Source organism: Tasmannia lanceolata, unplaced genomic scaffold (genome assembly GCF_043159265.1).
Source record: "Tasmannia lanceolata isolate RefF3 unplaced genomic scaffold, GAP_Taslan_0.1 ptg000015l, whole genome shotgun sequence".
NCBI lineage: Eukaryota > Viridiplantae > Streptophyta > Magnoliopsida > Canellales > Winteraceae > Tasmannia > Tasmannia lanceolata.
In genome coordinates this window covers 53,399,448-53,418,122 of record NW_027518692.1, presented here as the reverse complement: position 1 = coordinate 53,418,122, position 18,675 = coordinate 53,399,448, and the positions used below count along the sequence as shown (strand labels likewise).

At 36.8% G+C, this 18,675-nt stretch overlaps 1 protein-coding gene across 2 annotated transcripts; it reads left to right on the top strand.

Annotated features, from left to right (window-relative positions):
- Positions 1–1,062: 1,062 nt before the first annotated feature.
- Positions 1,063–16,209, top strand: LOC143892395 (membrane-associated protein VIPP1, chloroplastic-like). 2 transcript variants are annotated; one of them, XM_077396988.1, is made up of 11 exons: positions 1,063–1,349; positions 6,433–6,557; positions 6,682–6,792; positions 6,953–7,017; positions 7,186–7,267; positions 11,344–11,418; positions 13,699–13,769; positions 13,864–13,946; positions 15,433–15,497; positions 15,574–15,648; positions 15,776–16,209. In XM_077396988.1, the coding sequence occupies exons 1-11, from the start codon at positions 1,223–1,225 to the stop codon at positions 15,851–15,853; spliced, it is 957 nt and encodes a 318-aa protein (XP_077253103.1). In that variant the 5' UTR covers positions 1,063–1,222; the 3' UTR covers positions 15,854–16,209. The 2 variants fall into 2 exon arrangements, with proteins under 2 accessions (XP_077253103.1, XP_077253102.1); XM_077396987.1 differs by having other exon boundaries at positions 1,064–1,349; positions 15,757–16,209.
- The last annotated feature ends 2,466 nt before the right edge of the window (positions 16,210–18,675 follow it).

The window sequence follows — 18,675 nt, the reverse complement described above, 5'->3', positions numbered from 1 at the left end:
TGAGAAGAAAACCATATCTTAGAATAATCAAAAGAAAAGCACCCCCTTTAATGTTTTTTTTTGCCTTTAAAACTTAATGAATAACTTAACGGGGGGATTTTATCCTTCAGAGGGGGAATATCATTTCCCTAAAAAAATTTTTTTATCTTTACATCCACATGCCTCTCCAAGTCCAATAACCTCCTCATCAATCAATTCTACCATCTCCATGTCTTGTGTATGGAATTTGCAAACAAAGCAACTCCATCATCAATTTAAATTTAATATCGGAAAAAGGGGATAAAAAACCCCACCTCCAAGAAATGGTAGTTAGAAAATAGCCTAACAATGATCATTTTTTTCAGTCATCAAAGAAAAGGGGATTAAATCACCATTCTATCAAGATCGGCGGTCTTAATAAATTTGCATCTCATTTCATAGGGGGTCGGGTCGGGTCGGGTCGGGTATTAAATAACAGTAAGATTTTCTGCATAATTTAAAATATCAATCCATTTTCAAGAGGTTAAAATGCTATTTGGATTAGGAGGAGGACATTATGGCAAGCATTAGGTATTTAGGTTTTTGAAAGTGATCACTATTCTATGTTGTATTAAAGGCACTTTCATTGAAGATCATAGAAACTAATGTATGGAAAAAGGATTGAAAGTGATCACTAGAAAATATTTAACGACTTAGAAATTGTCATCGACGTTCAACTATCTATTGTAAAAACAACATAGAGATGTAAAGGCAATGCCACAAGGAAATGGCAATCTAGGTTGATGAGACCATTTGGGTTTTCAAGGCCTAAAGAGTAAAGACCTAAACATAGGAAACTATAGCAATGGTGGTACTCCCTCAGATTTTACACAAATGTCTCTTTTGGGGCCATGCTGATTCACTCTTGTCCAAATCATATTTGGGGATGCCCCAATCCATGGTGGCCCCACCTCTTGAGTTGTTTAGATATTCTAGACATGGATGTTGTGGTGTAGATTAATGCGATCTACAATATCAGGTGTGCCCGCGACCCATCATACCCAGTAAAAAATAATGAAAGAAAGGCGAAAAATAAATATGGAAAATCCAGCAATCACAAATCTAAGCAAAGAAACCCTCTCTCTATCACATACTCGAAAAAACCCAAGGTTCCATCTTTTCTTCCATATATAAAATCCAGTGGAAATTCTGTAACCTGGGTTCTCTTATTTTCCCTAATTAGAGAGGTGGGTGTGCTCTGAAAATGGCGATTAATGCCCCAGTCAATGGGATAAGGTTGGCAGCATCAGCATCGTCTTCATTACAGACCTCTTCTAACAGGCTTGTTTTGGCCAGAACATCCCTCAAAACTTCCTTTTTCAATGGTGGAGGTATGGCCCTTTTTGCGTTCTATGTTCCTCTTATTTTGGGTTCTGTCTTTCTTTCTTTTCAATGGGAATTAACGGAATTTTGAAGATGATATTTGATTGTCATGGATTGTCTTGTTTATGTGTTTGTTTTTGGTGTGTTTTCTTTTGCACTGAGATCAATACTCATCCAAGGAAGACCACCCACCAAATCTATAGCCATCCTTTTTTTAGAAGATGCAAAATGATGCTCACTAATCTAAGGATTCTAATGCCCAACTCTCTAGTGACCTAGATTTGCAAATCCCCCCCTCCCCCCGAAAAAAATAAAACAAAATAAATAAATAAATAGAAATAAATAAATATATAAAAATAAACCTAATGATACCTCCTACTCTCATTCTTATCACCCCGGAGAGCTTTTTTCTAAAGCCGCTCAAGTATATCAATCTCACCCAAGGGACATCGAAAAATGGGACGTGTATGATAGAACACTGTTCTATCAGAAAAGAAATTAGAGAAGAAGATGATAGAAAAAAGGGAAAGAATGAGTTAATTCAAGGAAACTCAGGCCTCCAATGAGTTAGTTCGAGGAAACTCGACCTCCGCATTAAATTTGATTATTTATTGCTGAATAGCACATTTATATAGAAATTAGAGGAAACAAAATAAGGAAATAGAAATGAGCAGAAAAGGAAAAAGAAAATAAGGAAACCTAATATAAGATAATAATAACATAAATAAGGAAAGCATCTAAATAAGAAAATTTATTTCTAACATTCCCCCGCCCTTGATTTCAACCTTGTCCCCAAGGTTAGAGATTGATCTTGTGCATGACTTTCCAAATTTCTTCTCTCTTCTCCTTTTCTTTTTTCTTTCTCCCTCCTTCTTGCCTTTTCTTTGTCTTGTAATTACTGATCATCATCAAGGGTTGAGGCCACTCCAATTGCAAACCGATCCCATCATGCCTATATATATATATATATATATATATATATATATATATATATATATAGATTGATTTACGGATGGTTTCAGGTGATGATCTTTTCTATGGCGTTGGAAAGGTTGAGAGGCATGGAAAATTTTCCGGCGTCGACGTTGTTGGACTTGAGAACGCTGATCATCATTAACCCATTTCTTTTGTGGCTTTTTTGCTTTTTCTTCGATCTGATTTATTTCTCTGTTTTTTCTGTTTTGTTGTTTCTTTTTTATTGTGTAAGCCTTCTCGACGGTGCTCTCGCTGAACTCTTCCCTTAGAGGCTCTCCTAACTTCACGCCAGGTGACGCTGCCATCACCTGAGGAGGATTGGGATTTTGAGAAAGAAATTATCTAAAAATCTTCATTATATTCTCTTCGAGGGATTGGATTCTCGATTCGATCTTTGCCTCAACGGCTTCGATCCGCGCATCTTTCGCGTCCAACATTTCTTCTAAGGCTAGTTATTCTGTGGACAACCCATTCTTGTTTCCTGTAGCCATGGAATAAGCTTTCAAATCCTTGATACCAATCTCGTTCTTTTGACGGCGAGTAAGAGGCATCCACCAGTAAACCGCTCTGATACCAACTTGACAGAACACTGTTTTATCAGAAAAGAAATTAGAGAAGAGGATGATAGAAAAAAAAGGAAAAAATGAGTTAATTCGAGGAAACTCAAGTCTCCAATGAGTTAATTCAAGGAAACTCGACCTCCAATATACAAACTGTATTAAATTTGATTATTTCTTGCTGAATAGCCATCTGGCATGTACATTATATAGAAATTAGGGGAAGCAAAATAAGGAAACAAAAATCAGCAGAAAAGGAAACCTAATATAAGATAGCAATAACATAAATAAGGAAATCATCTAAATAAGAAAATTTATTTCTAACAGTGCAGATTGAAACCGAAATTTGACAAAATCCAAAATATCGGGTTTTACCAAATTTCGGGATTTCAGACATTTCGGCTGAAATTTCGAGAAACTGATTTTTTAATAAAAAATATAGAAATATTCCGAAATTTCGGCGGAAATTATCCCAACTTTGGCCGAAATTTGGTACATAATTAAATTATAATTTTTATTATTACCGGATTTCGGCCGAAATTTCGGTTTTGGTCAATACTGAAATTTAATCCGAAACGGAAAGTTAAAACCATTTTCCCACCTAAATGAAGAAGAGACTAGCCAATCAAAGAAAAAAGAAGCTTCTTCCATGATGATGACTTCTTCTCCACCATCTCAATCACACACTCCAAAGACCCCTTTGAGGTTTCCCAACACACAAAGAGAGACCCAAATAAGAGTTGGGAAGGGGTGCCAATGAACACCCAAGGGTCCGAGCAAAACGATCATCCACACCATAACCTCAATGAATCTCCATCTTTGCTGACTTGGAGAAGTTTATCCTGTGCCCCAACATGGTTTCATAGAATTTCAGAATCGCCTTAAGATTCCTCACTTTTTCTTCGTTTACGAGGCTGAAAATCAAAGTATCATCTACATCCTATGGGTGAGAGTGAGAAATTGACATAGCAGACGAGCCCACTCTAAATCCTTCTATAAGTCCCTCCACTCGAGCCCTATCCATCATATGACTGAGCGGCTCGACCATGATGTTGACAAGGAATGTGGATAAATGATCACTCTTCCTCATGTCACGAAGGTCTTTAAATTTTTGTTTAAACAAATCGTTCACCAATATAGAACACCCACACAAACAAAATATGTTTCCGTATACACTAAGGCAATATACTATCAAAAGTTCAAAACTCATCCTGTCCATGAGTCAATCCAAGCAGCTCCACTCCACCCTCTCATACGCCTTCTCCATATCCGCCTTACACAAAACATTGTTTCTTCAACTTCTCTTAAAAAACATCGCAGTCATTGGCTTTGAGGAGTGAGGACCCCATTCAGAACCGCCTTACACAAAACATTGTTTCTTCAACTTCTCTTAAAAAACATCGCAGTCATTGGCTTTGAGGAGTGAGGACCCCATTCAGAATCTATCTACCTAGGGTAAAGGCGGTTTGATATTGAGAAATGATCGATAGTATCTTGTGCCTGAACCGGTGGCTCACTTTTTCTAAGTAATGGGGAAGAGGACCGAAACATGCCTTATATATATATATATATATATATATATATATATATATATCAAAAAGATGTACACAATCAAACCTATTTTTCGATTCAATCGAAGCCCAAAGAAGTGAATATGGTACCCAAATAACGATAGATATGTAAAAAGCAGGAAGACTCCTCTAGGGAGGCTAATCAATACCTTAGCTAGGATCTTATATATGCTCTCCAACAAGCTAATAGGCCTGAAATCAGTGAGATGTTCTGCGCTCCATCCATTTTCAGAACAAGCGATATGAAGGTGACCCTAGTACTCCTATCCCGGCTGAGCCCCTCAAAGAAATTTTTGGACATAACCATCGGAGCTCCTCTGGACAATTCCCAACATTCCCGGAACCATGCCAAGCAGAGCCCAATGGGACACGAGACCCTATCACCATTCAAGGAGAAAATGGGTTTATTCACTTCCTCAATGAAAGGCGCCTATCTGCAAAGCAAGAGAATAAAATACGTTCACTTCCTTAGTGGGGAGCTTTGTCCTCGGATAAGGGAGAGTGATTCATAGAATCTCACAATCTCTAATGATATCACCTCAGTACTGTCACTACTTGACTCCCCCAGTCACTGGGGGATCATTTTCACCCTCTAACTAGGAATACTATGGAAGAAACTTATATTTTGTTCACCTCCTCTCACTAAAATCATATACATATTATATGATGTTCAGTTTATTGACACTTTTTCTTCGTCTCAATATTGGATGTGTGTGGCACACACAAGTTTTTGGGACACTCCTTTCGTTGGTCCCATGAGGGTGGGCCATAGCCCAAAAATTTCACTAATTCGAATGATCCCATGGGTTTAAACTTCCAACGACTCATGTCGATTTCTGCTGAAATGTTTCAACTCCTATGGGGAATGAAGTCCGAATAGAAGTTCGAAGTTTGATTCCTTGCATGCACTCACATAACCAAAAATACCCATATATCCGAGACATATTACTGCCAATTCTATTAATAAGATGAGTAAACTAAAAAGTTAAAGAAATGACACACTTATCCGAATGAACTTTATTGCTCAAGAAATGTGCAATAATGCATTGTCACTAGTTGTTTGGCCTTGTTAAACCATTATAGATGATTGTCTTCTTATATGATGGTTTCTAAGTGTCTATGTGTCCGTATTCTAGCATTTCCTGAAGTTCCATCTTAAATTTCTATCATTTGCATAGACATCTATTAACTTCTATGAGTTAGAGATTTTTATGGATTTCCATAAACTTCCCATGAAGTACTTCCACTTCCGTGGGGACTGAAGTCTAGACAGAGACCAATGTTTAAATCATTGAATGGTCCAAAGCACCCAATTGGATGACTTTGAGGATTGTGAATAGTTAAAAGAATGTTGACCAATGATCCACATTCAACGAGTAAAAAGTCCTCTGGTAAGAAGGTTATGATTGTCCAAAAAATGTTATCTCAGAGTAGTCTTTAGGTCAGGACAAAACATATAAAGATTGACTACCATTTTATTTGGGAGAAAGTAGAAAGCAGTAAAATCCTTCCTCTATATATTCTGAGTCATGATCAGGTTGCAAATCTTTAAAAATAGTCTCACTATAGATCATGTGCACTTAGGTGGCAAGCTTACTGTGTTCAAAGGGAGGGAGGGAGCAATATTTAAACAATCTATATGTGATGCACATATTATGCGTACTTACCTTGAATGTTAAAAATATGTATACATGGTGTACATATTATGGATACTAGTCTCCATTGAGTGTACTTTAGTCTTTTGTCCTTTGCTTGTATAGCTTATAGTAACAGTCACAGGAAGATATTTAAACAGTAGATCAGCACATTCACACAGGATTTTCCTCTCTTCTCTTCTCTCTTTTCCCATATGAAAGTAAATGTGATTCAAATAATCTCTACAAACAATACTGTGAAAGGTGCATGATACTGTTTCCTTGGTTTTGCTTTTGAGTTTGTTAACATACTAGGAAGTTGTGCTTTTATGACATGTTTCTTGTTTATTATAGTGGGAAGTCTAAAAGCTGTATGGATACATACATCTATTTCCAACAAACACAGACATGGTGGAGATCGTGGTGGTGCACTTGGTGCCCGGATGAACCTCTTTGATCGATTTGCTAGAGTTATTAAGGTGAGATGTAGGACATCTTTTCTGTGAGATCATATCATGTTATACACCTGTAACACTTCTCAAGACTATTTCTCCTTCGTTCTGATACTCACAGTATAAGTTAGTTCTGTTCTTCTAAATGTAGTCATATGCAAATGCAATCATAAGTACTTTTGAAGACCCAGAAAAGATCCTGGAACAAGCTGTGCTTGAAATGAATGATGACTTGACAAAGTTGCGTCAGGCCACAGCACAGGTACTTCTCATTTTCTCACCTCAGCTTTGGTTTCTACTAGAAAATTAAATACCCTGCATAGGATTTCTAGTACAAGGGCCTTTATTTTTCTAGTCTTTTATTTTTCCATTCTCTTTCTAATTCCCTTCTACAAATTTTTCCGTTCTCTTCTATTCATAAGGTTTTAGCGTCCCAGAAACAGTTGGAAAACAAATACAAATCCGCACAACAAGCTTCTGATGATTGGTAATATTTTTTTACTGAAATGTTTCTTTAACTACCAAGGAATATTGGTTACAAGCAATTGAAATGTTACTTTAAATACCAAGGAATATTGGTTACAAAATGTTACTTTAAATACCAAGAAATATTGGTTACAAGCAATTGTTACCTTTAAGCTTTGGTTCAATATAGGTACCGTAGGGCACAACTTGCCCTTGCAAGAGGAGAAGAGGATCTTGCTCGTGAAGCTCTCAAGAGGCGTAAATCATATGCTGTATGCATTGTTTTCTCATAAGATAGAACTGATAGTTTGATTTAATATCATTCTTTGATCTACTACAGTGGACATAATGGAAATCTTGTTATATGTTTATGGAAAAACTTACACGATACATTTCGAGTTCTCATTACTCTTGAATCTTGATTTATAAATTCATCCTAGCTAACTTCTTTCATGGATGTACCTTATCAAGGGTTAGACATATATGATTGATTTATATGTGGCTAATTTTATGAGAATCTGAAATATCTAATATTCTTGCCTCGGGTATTAGGGTTGCCCTAGAGAGGAAAAAAGTTGCAGGAATAACCATGGTGATGCAGGACAATACCTAAATTAGGGAAAATCCGACACTCCTAATGGGATTAAAGACAATAGGAACTCTTAGCTTTAAATCCTCCTCCTTCGTTGATGTCCCCATCACATGGCTTTTTTCAGTGAGGAAGTATTCTAATGTTTTCAACTAGAACTGCCGCACAGTGGATACTTCACCTTGAAGTATTATGAATTTTTTCTTTTAGATTGAGGGAAAAAAGTTACAGGGATAACCATGGCTTCTTTCAGTTAGGAAGTATTCTATCAATGTTTCAAAATTCCCCTCGTCAATCATTGACTTCCTTTTACCTTGGCTGAGTTCTTGCTCGAGTTCGTAGTTTGCCCTACCAAGTAAATCAAAACTCCTTCAACTCTCGAGTTATGACCGTGTCAACCGAGTACTTGGCCACGCCGCTCCGAGTTGACTAGGATTTGCTCTGGCTGCATTTTGGTCTGTATCCTTATTTGAAACATTGATTCTAATATAGCCTGGAATGTTTTGGGTAGTTTTAGTGGAGGTTTTGTATACTCCATGAAGCCATTTGTGGCTTTCATTTTTAGAGAGAAAAATATCTCCTGTCAATTATCTGGCCAATGGGGATGTGCCATTGTCAATTCATTTTGTTTGAGTCCTTTTTGTTTTTTCCTTTGCCTTGAAGTTTTGTATTTGTTCCTTGTGCTTTTCTATTATGAATTTGATCAATTGTATTTCTGCCTTGTGCTTTTTTTTATGAATTTGATCAATTTAATCAACAGGGGAAAAAATCAAACAAGTTACCCACATAGGCTCAGATTTTTTTTATTCATTTAATTCATCTGAAGTGGCTGCTCTCTCATGCAACAGCCGGTCCGCGAAATGCCTTCTGCGATGGTCCCTAGCAAATCCCTTGGTACTAATATGACAATTGGCTCCTAGGGATTGTTGGGTATGTTTTGGAGCTTATGTGTTGTTATGAAGTGGATCCGAAATAGTTAACGTGCCACATCAAACAATATAAGAAATTAATTATAAACATGAAAATCATGATGCAGCCTCTGAACTGTAGAAATTAGTGATACGAAAGAATAGTACCATTGTGCAGAAAACTTATCCTCATAAATATACCTACTAGTGTTGGGAGTTTGAGATAGGCTTCAAGAGCATAACTTATAATTTAACAACCACGAGATTTTTTTTCACTATCCAGCCTAAAAACCCCCAAGGATCCTTAAACAATTTTTTGTTTTAAAACTTCCTTCCGTGGTGAATTTAGGATCCACAGGTACCTCAAGGAATTGTTTGGTACTTTAATTTCTCTGTTAAAAAAATATCATGGTGCCCCAAATACTTATCTTGGTAAATTATTCTGAATATAGCCTGATTATGTATAGTCAGGTGCTTTCCTGTAAACAATTTTTTTTTTAAAAAAAAAAAACTTCCTTCCCTGGTGAATTTAGGATCCATAAGCACCTGAAGGAATTGTTTGGTACTTTAATTCCTCTGTTAAAAACATATGATGGTCCCCTAAATACTTATCTTGGTAAATTATTCTGAATATAGCCTGATTATGTATAGTCGGGTGATTTCCTGTAATTTTATATCCCTTATTAGTCCATGACATTGGTGCCATTATCCTGTAGGATATCGACGCTGCACAACATTATTACTTTCATTGTTGTCACTCGCTGATATGCATAACAAATTGGCAAAAGTAGAAGCAGTTTGTATCACCTTAGATCCCAAGCATCTCTTTTAAATATGTTGTTTGTTTATTTGAATTCGTTGTATCTTGATAATTGTTAACTTACCAACTTCTCCAAAAGCTTAAGCTGTTGGAGAAAGGCGTTATTTATCTTTTATACTTTAACACTCCCCCGCACGTGTGGCCCACTTGGCAAACAAGTGGTACATGTGGCCCCACTTTGGGCCGACCATCGCATTTGAATTTTTGCTATCCGGGAGGTTTGAACTCAAGACCTTTGGCTCTGATACCATGTTAGAAGCCACCGAAGAGGGAGAAAGAAAGAGGAAGAAGAGAAGGAGTGAGTTAGGGATCCTCCCCCTCACTTATGTATTTATAGGAAAGAGAACATACAAAAGACTACTATGCCCTTATGGCTACAATACTCACTCACACACACTTCTAACAATTAGTAATCAGTAATTTTATACATACCCGTAAGAGCGTGTCTTTGTTTCTAGATTTCTAGGGGTTGTCGTGTTGAACATCTCGTATCCATGTCGACACTCGACACACAAATCTTTGTCCACAGATCTTATAGATTACATGTGATTATAAAGGCGTGAAGATGGTCATCGCCGCAGAAATTTTGAAGTGGAACTACGAAGCAGCATAAATACATTTTGGGTGTCTTATGTAAACATTTAAGTACTTTTCTAGCTCAATAGCTAGAAATATTGTTCAGATGCTGGGCAGCATGGCTGATGCATATTGCTTTTTGATTACTGAAATATTCAAACTTGCCCTTGTTTCTTACAAGTTCTTACCAAGGAATTTTCGTTATACTGTTTCAACCTCTGACTTTGTTTATTTGTTATCGATGGATTCCCAGTTCTTTTACATAATTTATTTGTTATCTATGGATTCTCAGATGCTATAATGAGGTCTGTGAGATGGTGGAACTTTTATAGTTTTTGGCTTGTGTATTTTGCATGATTTCTGTTTCCCATTTAGGGCCATGGTTTTAAATTTCGGCCGAAATCCGAAATTTTGGATTTCGGCGGAGACCGAAACTGAAATTTGGCGAAATTCCGAATTTCGGACTTTACCAAATTTCGGCCGAAATTTGGCGAAATTCTGAATTTCGGACTTTTCCAAACATCATTTATTTGTTATCTATGGATTCTCAAATGCTATAATGAGGTCTGTGAGATGGTGGAACTTTTATAGTTTTTGGCTTGTGTATTTTGCATGATTTCTGTTTCCCATTTAGGGCCATGGTTTTAAATTTCGGCGGAGACCGAAACCGAAATTTGGCGAAATTCCGAATTTCGGACTTTTCCAAACATCATTTATTTGTTATCTATGGATTCTCAGATGCTATAATGAGGTCTGTGAGATGGTGGAACTTTTATAGTTTTTGGCTTGTGTATTTTGCATGATTTCTGTTTCCCATTTAGGGCCATGGTTTTAAATTTCGGCCGAAATCCGAAATTTTGGATTTCGGCGGAGACCGAAACCCGAAATTTTGGATTTCGGCGGAGACCGAAACCGAAATTTGGCGAAATTCCGAACTTTTCGAAATAGCCGAAATTTCGATCGAGAAAATGTATTTTAAAAAAAAAGAAACATTCCAAAATTTCAGCGAAATAAATTAAATAATGTTTTTTTAATTATTACCAAATTTCGGCCTGAAATTTCGGATTTCGGTGGGGTTCGAAAAATCGGTACCGAAACCGAAATTTAAAACCTTGCTTAGGGCAACGAGTTCTATGCTTATGATTGTGTATTTTTTGGTTGGGTTGCTATGAATTTCATTAAGTGTGTCAACATATGCACTCTCTTCCATGACAGCGGCTTATGATTGAATATTTTTCCGTTGGTTTGTTTGAATGTCAGGAAGTGTGTTCAGTATTTCATGACAGCAAATGCGTTCATATATGCTTCCTTTTGGAGAAATATAAGGCTCCTTTCAAACAATTTGGATGCAAGCGGACGTTGAGAATAGAAATATGCTATACAGTTTGACTTTGCTAAGATTTGAAGCTTTTTTCAGAGTCTGATCGCTTTCAATTTGCTTATCTTTTTTCACAGGATAATGCAACTTCTCTGAAAAATCAGCTTGATCAGCAGAAGAGTGTTGTTGAGAATCTTGTCTCCAACACCAGGGTGCGTAATTGTTTTACCTTCTTACATAATTGACACATCATATGATTTCATTTTCTTAAAGTTTGACTGTTATGTTGTGTTTTACGGTTGTAATATGCTTGCTTTTTGAAACTATGTTTCCCATGGTTCTTTTTATATTTATTTATTGCATCTTTCACTTCGTCAAGCATGTATCTATTATTTTATCAATATACTTATGCGTGATGATTTTTTGCCCCCTCTGTAGGATTATGCGCCCCCCTTTTAACGTGATTTGACGTCAAAAAGTGTTAAAAGTCTGCCCACAAATCACGTTAAAAGGGGGGTGTATTATCCTACCGGGGGGGGGGGGGGGGGTGGGTGTTAAAAAATCATCTCCCTATACTTACTTTTTGAAACTATGTTTCTGTGTTCTTTTTATATTTATTGCATCTTTCACTTCGTCAAGCATGTATCTATTCTTTTGTCAAATGGTGACTTCACAGGAAACATGTGAAGAAAATGCTGAGATCTGGCCATAACATCTAGGACCACATAGAGAGAGGTGGTAATAATGGGAAGGAGCTCTCACATATGTGATCCTGTAACCCATCCCTATCCTTATGGGAAAAGTGTTGTCATCTGATCCCTTTTGGAAACAAGATTTGATTTGTCACGTCTGTGGGGAAAGATTTTATATATATATATATATATATATAGTGTGTGTGTGTGTGTGGGGGGGGGGGGGGGGGGTGGCACTTCTCTCACAAATACCTCATTTCTCTGTATTCTCTCATACTGGCATGGACAATAAGGTTTACATATGTCATGAGTGCATCCATGTATGATATTCACTAACCACCTATTGGAATTTGTGAGTCTTGAGACCAGCAACGCTTTTGAAGGAGCTGACATGACAAGAATGGTCCATGGCTATGCAGCCAACTACTACATTTCCCTAAAAATGTTTGCTTCGAACATGCATCAGGTCACATGGAACCCGTGGGATTCAATGCGTTATTAATTCTCAAATCTTAATCAGTTTATTATATGCACCACTTTCATCATGGGCTTCATACCATTTTCTAGGAATCCAAAACTCCTATGATACACCCAAATAACTTCATGTTTGCTAATAAGACGCTTCATCCTTTAGAGGCAAATGAGTATTTAATATACATGCACATCGTGTCCCATTGTCATACAATAATGCTTAATTAAATAGTTTTGATTTGGTGAGCATTCATTTATATGCTTACCCTTTATTAAGGGTATTTTGGTATTTTGCTGCTCTGCATGTAAGCCATTGTAATCCTCATCAGCAAGTTAATGAAAATCAGATTCTTTTTACTTGCGTAACAAAATTCTCTTCTTGTCTCATAATAAATTCAGTGAGTCTTAATATGGTATTAATATCCCCCACTGAAGTTTTCACTGTGTCAACAGTCTCACACACATTATCCGTATGGTATCACTGTCTTGCTCATACTGTTGATCTTGTTTGTCGTCAGTTAGTGTCTCAATCCTTAATGTAATATTGCTTTGTGAATGAGGGAGGCATTTTTTAACTTCAATTTTCTCCACTGATAAAATCAAAACTTATTTTGCATTTAAACTCGTACGTTCACATGTCTGATAATTTAGTACATACCACATTTCACATGTAATTCAAATAAAAATTAATTCATGATATATACACTGCATTTCACGTGCAATTCAAATAGATATAATTGTGTAACATATATTGATATAGTATGCCACTAATGCACTTACGGTTATGGTTTCAGTATGCATTTCGATGGGGATGGAAACAAAATTTTTTAGGTCGTTTGTTTTGTTGAAAATCTAAAACCATGGTTATAGTTAGCTTTTGGGAGAACTACGAAGAAATGGGAAATGTAAAATTATATCTTTTAGAAAACTAAAATTATATCTTTTGGGTATTATGGATTCAAAAGGTTGATCTTTTGAGCATTTGTAAGACAGTTTCCGAAGGAGTGAAAGTAACTAAAAAACTTCTGCAGAATAAAATAATCTTGCGAACCCACAATCATGCAGTGCAACACAAATCACATTCCGACTGAGATATGTGTTTAACACCAATGGTTTACTGGGACTCAGTGCCCTAGTCTCAAGCTAAACCAATAAACTAGGCTGGGTACTAACTGAGAGTCCACCTTTTCAGGCATTGGTCTTTAGATTCGAAACTCCCAATATGATTGGCTTTCTTATTTTGGATATTATACTAATATGGATGTGTAGTGATGCACATTATTAATGAGATGATGCAGATAAGATTCATTGGGTTCCTGTTCTCTGTAGCTTTTGGAGAGCAAGATGCAAGAAGCAAGGTCAAAGAAAGATACTCTCAAAGCACGTGCACAATCTGCTAAGTTAGTCCTAACTTCGGTTTTCCATTTTCATCAATAACATTAGTTTTTTCTCCAAGTATTTAAATCAACCCTAAAATTTTGGTTCTTGCTTTAGGACTGCAACTAAAGTCAGCGAGATGCTGGGGAATGTCAACACCAGTAGTGCCCTTTCAGCATTTGAAAAGATGGAGGAAAAGGGTAGGGTTTTCAACTTCTCTATATTCATGTCTTTCCATTTTGATCAGACAATTATTACAGATTCCGTGCAATTTTTTGCCCTTTCAGCAAGTAGTTAATTGTCACTAATGAAATGTGTGAATCTCTTAATCTCAAGAATTATGATCTGCGAACTTAAGAGAAAGGGAACTCGAAGTTCCAAACTTTACTGCGGTAGACTAGATATGAACTTCAAAAACTGTGCAATCTTATGGGACAGCTGCTTTTGAAATCACAATGTACTATGTTCTCTTTTTCAATCCATATGCATCTAAAATGAATTAGATGTCATAATTCCAGCCTACATAATAAAGCATTCACCTTACTCAAGTTGAATGTGTTGCTCCAAGAGGGTGTCGTAGAATTGGATGATATTTTCATCAGAATCCGTATCTTAGAAGCCGAGTATCATCCACATTTTTAGTAGCAAAATATCTGCACCCAAGGTGCAATCTGCAATTTCCGCTTAGAACCCTTCCACCACCATATTTCCCAAGTCCTAATAATACTACCTTTTACTCTACTAATGCAGTACTATTCACTGTTAGTGCCATTTTCCAAATCTGAATATTAAAGTTTTCTATTAATACCATCACAAAATAATTTATTCACCAGTTCCTGCACCCACTTATGCCACTAAAGCGGTTCCCAGGTCACAAGCTTATCTTTAGTATCATTGGCTGCAGCAGTTAAAAGTTGAAGTTTCCATTCATTCCAAGGGGTTTTTTAGTTCTCTACCTCCCTAAACTCCCAAAACGTGTTTGGGCTGATAGGCAAAGATATATGATGGTAAGATATTCAGAGGGGTAGGGGTATTTCTGCATTGAACCAGTGTTTCAGAGTCTAAGCAAAGAGAACTTCTGATTTATGATACATTTGGATGTATACATGAATTTCAAATTGTGAGCAATTTGGCTTTTTAGATCGTAATTTACAAATAAACTGCAATCCTAGAAGGCCCAAATAAGCAGAGACTGTAATGGGGTTAAACTCAAATGAACCCAATTGGAACATGGAAGAGTTCCCATCCGCAAGTGCTCACTTCCACCCTTCCTACTTGCTAATCATTTAGAAGAAAAGTAAATTTCGAAAGGCACCTGTATCAATTATTAGCACAGTTTCATTATTTGAACAATCCATCTGATTGAGTATTGTAGTGGATCCCACCATTAACTAGGTGCCTAACTTGTCAAGTAATACTTTTACTTATGACTAGATGTTTACTGGACATTGTCAAGTCGTAGCGATTCGGTGAGTTTTTTCAATAGTTGGGTTCTTTAAACATTATGTAAGTTTATCCCATGCTGTAGGTGTAGTGAAGAAAACCCAACATTTATCGGATTCTTTGAGCTTATATTTACTTGACTGTGGATCAAAATCACAGCAAAAGAAAAAAAAATGGATCCAAATCGCAGCAATTGACGATTTGATAGGGACATAATTTTATTATCTGATTCTTTCTGAACAGTATTTGCTATGGAATCTCAAGCAGACGCCCTTGGTCAGCTAACCACTGATGATCTTGAAGGAAAGGTACCTCAAAGATCAGTGCAGCTTATTTAGGAGTTCTATGAATATCTTACCTTTCACCTGAATCTTCTCTTTGCAGTTTGCATTGCTAGAGAGTTCATCAGTGGATGATGATCTTGCGAATTTGAAGAAGGAACTATCTGGGAGCTCAATGGTACTCTTCAACTCTTCTTTCTTCTATTAAAACTACTGAAGCTATAAATTATGAAATTTTTGTTGAATATTCCGCTTTTCCATTTTCCTCTTTTTTTTCATTCAATAGAAGGGAGAGCTTCCTACAGGTCGAACTGTGGTTAGCAGCTCAAATACACCATTCCCTTTCCGAGACACGGAGATTGAGAAGGAGCTCAATGAACTAAGAAGAAAGGCCAAGGACTTCTAGATTTATGTGTTCTTTATCGGTTGAGAAGCTTTACTTTCGTTTGACTGTGATCGACATCGACAGCAGTTTTTGTTGCACTGAAGATCCAGTGTAACGATTTTACCATTGTTAAGGATGATGGTGAGTAAAATGATAGGTTGTCAGCTGTTGATGAATGTGGGGGATGAGATAGGTGGATTAAATGATGTATGATACATAGCTCTATGGTCCTGTCTGGTCAGGGGATTTTTTTTTGTGGCAGTCCATTGATGTACATGTTTTACTCAAGAATGATTTATGTTCTTCACATAGAATTGTTTATCATGGTAAATGTATGTGATGCGTGTATGAATATATGATGTGCTCTCTGCGTAATCTCTTTCGGTTTTCCAGTCATCATCGCTGTCTATATTTAATTGGCATTAGAAAACAAGTTTTAAGGGTAGAAGAGATTTCTTCTTTTTATTTTTATTTTAGAATGATGAAAGAGATTTTTTCTTTCAACTATATTTCGATTGTGATCGTGAAAGTAGGATACTCCAGATTCGATGGTGGAAGAGTTTCATAAAACGTTCTCTGTGGAAAAAATTTAGGGAAAGATCCCACTCAATAAAATTTGGTCCATGGTGAGAATTCTGCTTTCATTGTCATTAGAATAATAAGCTTTAAGGGTGAAAAATGCTTTGATTAGTTCTACACTTAGATAAACTAACCATGGGCCATGAAGATATATGGATTTAACTGGTATGCTTGAATTTGATCTAACTGCCGCTAGATTAGTAGTGTTTGGGAGGAAGAAGAAAAAAAAACCCTTGTAAAGATCTATGATAAAGCAGTACTTGCTAGATGCCAACATGATTCATGTAAAAAGTGCATGCTTTTATGACACAGTTTTTTTGAGATAAAAATTAGGAGAGCAAGAAACAAGTGCTTAATTTTAGGAGTTCACTACTCTGACATTCATTGGTAAGAGGTGATATTAAGGATTAAACTTAGGTTCCACATAGCATGCATGGCTGATTAAGACCATTGATTTGTTGGATCTTAATGAAATGACCCACATGATCTTGGTCCTACGCGACATGCATACTCCATGCCAAAATAAGCTAACAGCCCTAACTCTGAGGGGCTGTTGAGTCTCGGGGCTGTTTGGATACACGGATTTTAGAATCTTGTGTTTCCTAGAAATCGTAGATGGGAGATGAGAGAAGAAGGAGACCAGCCGTTGTTTTCTGATTTCTCGCCTCTCTTTCCGTTAGCAAGAGAGTAGGAGATCATCCCATGTTTCAAGGTTTTAGAAATCTCAGGATGGGGGAGAGATTTCTAAAACCTGGATAAGATTCTAATGAGAAGCGAAACCGACGGTCTCCTTCTTCCTTTGTCGTCTCCCATCCAGGGTTTGAAATCCAAGATTCTAAAATCCACGTGTCCAAAGAGTCCCTCAGTCTCGATCGCGTGCCGTTTACTTGTTATTATTAGTAGAATCCAAAGGTCAATTTTACATTTAATTTCTTGCTATGGGGTTTACATGGACTGATTTTTCGGGTCCAAATTACGTAAGATATAGTCACGTTGGTTGTTGAACGCCGGTTGTGAGTCCAAATTGAACGCTATGCAATTGAGAAAAAAGGAGAAAAGCGTGTGTGATTGCACAACAGGTCGTCTATAAATGAATTGCATTTTTTAGTACAAGAGACTTTATGTGATATTTCTTTAAGTAGTAGTTTCGGGTGTCTCGAGGCAATTTTTTAAGGCCCTTCTCGTTTTGGATCTTGGGGATCGATTCTGAATCCAATCCAAAACTAATTTATTGGACTCAATATTAAACACAATTTTGAGTCCAGCAATCAGTTTTGGACTCAAAATAGTAAATATTATGAAACCCGATTGTGAGTGCTAAACTGATTATTAGAATGAAATTTTAGTGTAATTTTGAGTCCAATAATCAGTTTGGAACTCAAAATCAGTTGTCATAAATCATAATCCTGTTCCAGACTCAGAACCCTACGCCCTAATTGTTTTGAATTTTGGGAATAGGTTTTTAGTCCAAAACTGATTATTGGACTCAAATTTACACACAAATTGAGTCCAATAATCAGCTTTGGACTCAAAATCCTAGGCCTTGTTTGTTTTGATTTTGGTAAAGAGTTACGAGTCCAAAACTGATTATTGGACTCAAAATTGAACGTAATTAAATCCAATTGAGTCCGATAATCATCTCTGGACTCAAAATCCCAAGGCCCTATTTGTTTGGATTTAGAGAAAAGGTTATGAGTCCAACTGGTTATTGGACTGAAATTTACGTTTAAGTATGAATCAAATAATCAGTTTTCGACTCACAATCGTTTCTCAAAAACCAAAACAAAAAAGACCACTGTAAACTGATTATGTGTCCAATAATTAGTTGTGGACTCTCTCAATGAATTCTCAAAATCCAAAAGGAACGGTGCTTAAGTGTTAACTAACCACCGTTGAGAAACTTAATAAATTTTGAGATTTGTATTGACAGCCACAAAATTTAATTCCAGACTGTATATATCATGTTGGACAATTTTTCCAGTCTACGTTTTTGTGTAAGATGATCATGACCGTTGATATGTGGGCCACCACACAGATGAACCGTAGCCGAAAAGCTACACTAATTGGAAGATCCTAGCCTTTCATCGGGGCCGTCCAAGTGGATGGCTACTATAAATGTAGCAAGAACCCACATTCAACAACCAAAGATAGAACTGATCGAACCGCTAGGATTGTCCGATGGTCCGATCTCTACAATCTTTTGTTATCTCCGACCTAGATGGGGTCTTGCCCAAATGGTCA

Coding starts and splice junctions, on each gene's coding strand:
- LOC143892395 (XM_077396987.1), top strand. CDS start 1,223: ATGGCGATTAATGCCCCAGTCAATGGGATAAGGTTGGCAGCATCAGCA. Junction 7,018..7,185: donor CAACAAGCTTCTGATGATTG/GTAATATTTTTT, acceptor GGTTCAATATAG/GTACCGTAGGGCACAACTTG. Junction 13,770..13,863: donor GCACGTGCACAATCTGCTAA/GTTAGTCCTAAC, acceptor TTCTTGCTTTAG/GACTGCAACTAAAGTCAGCG.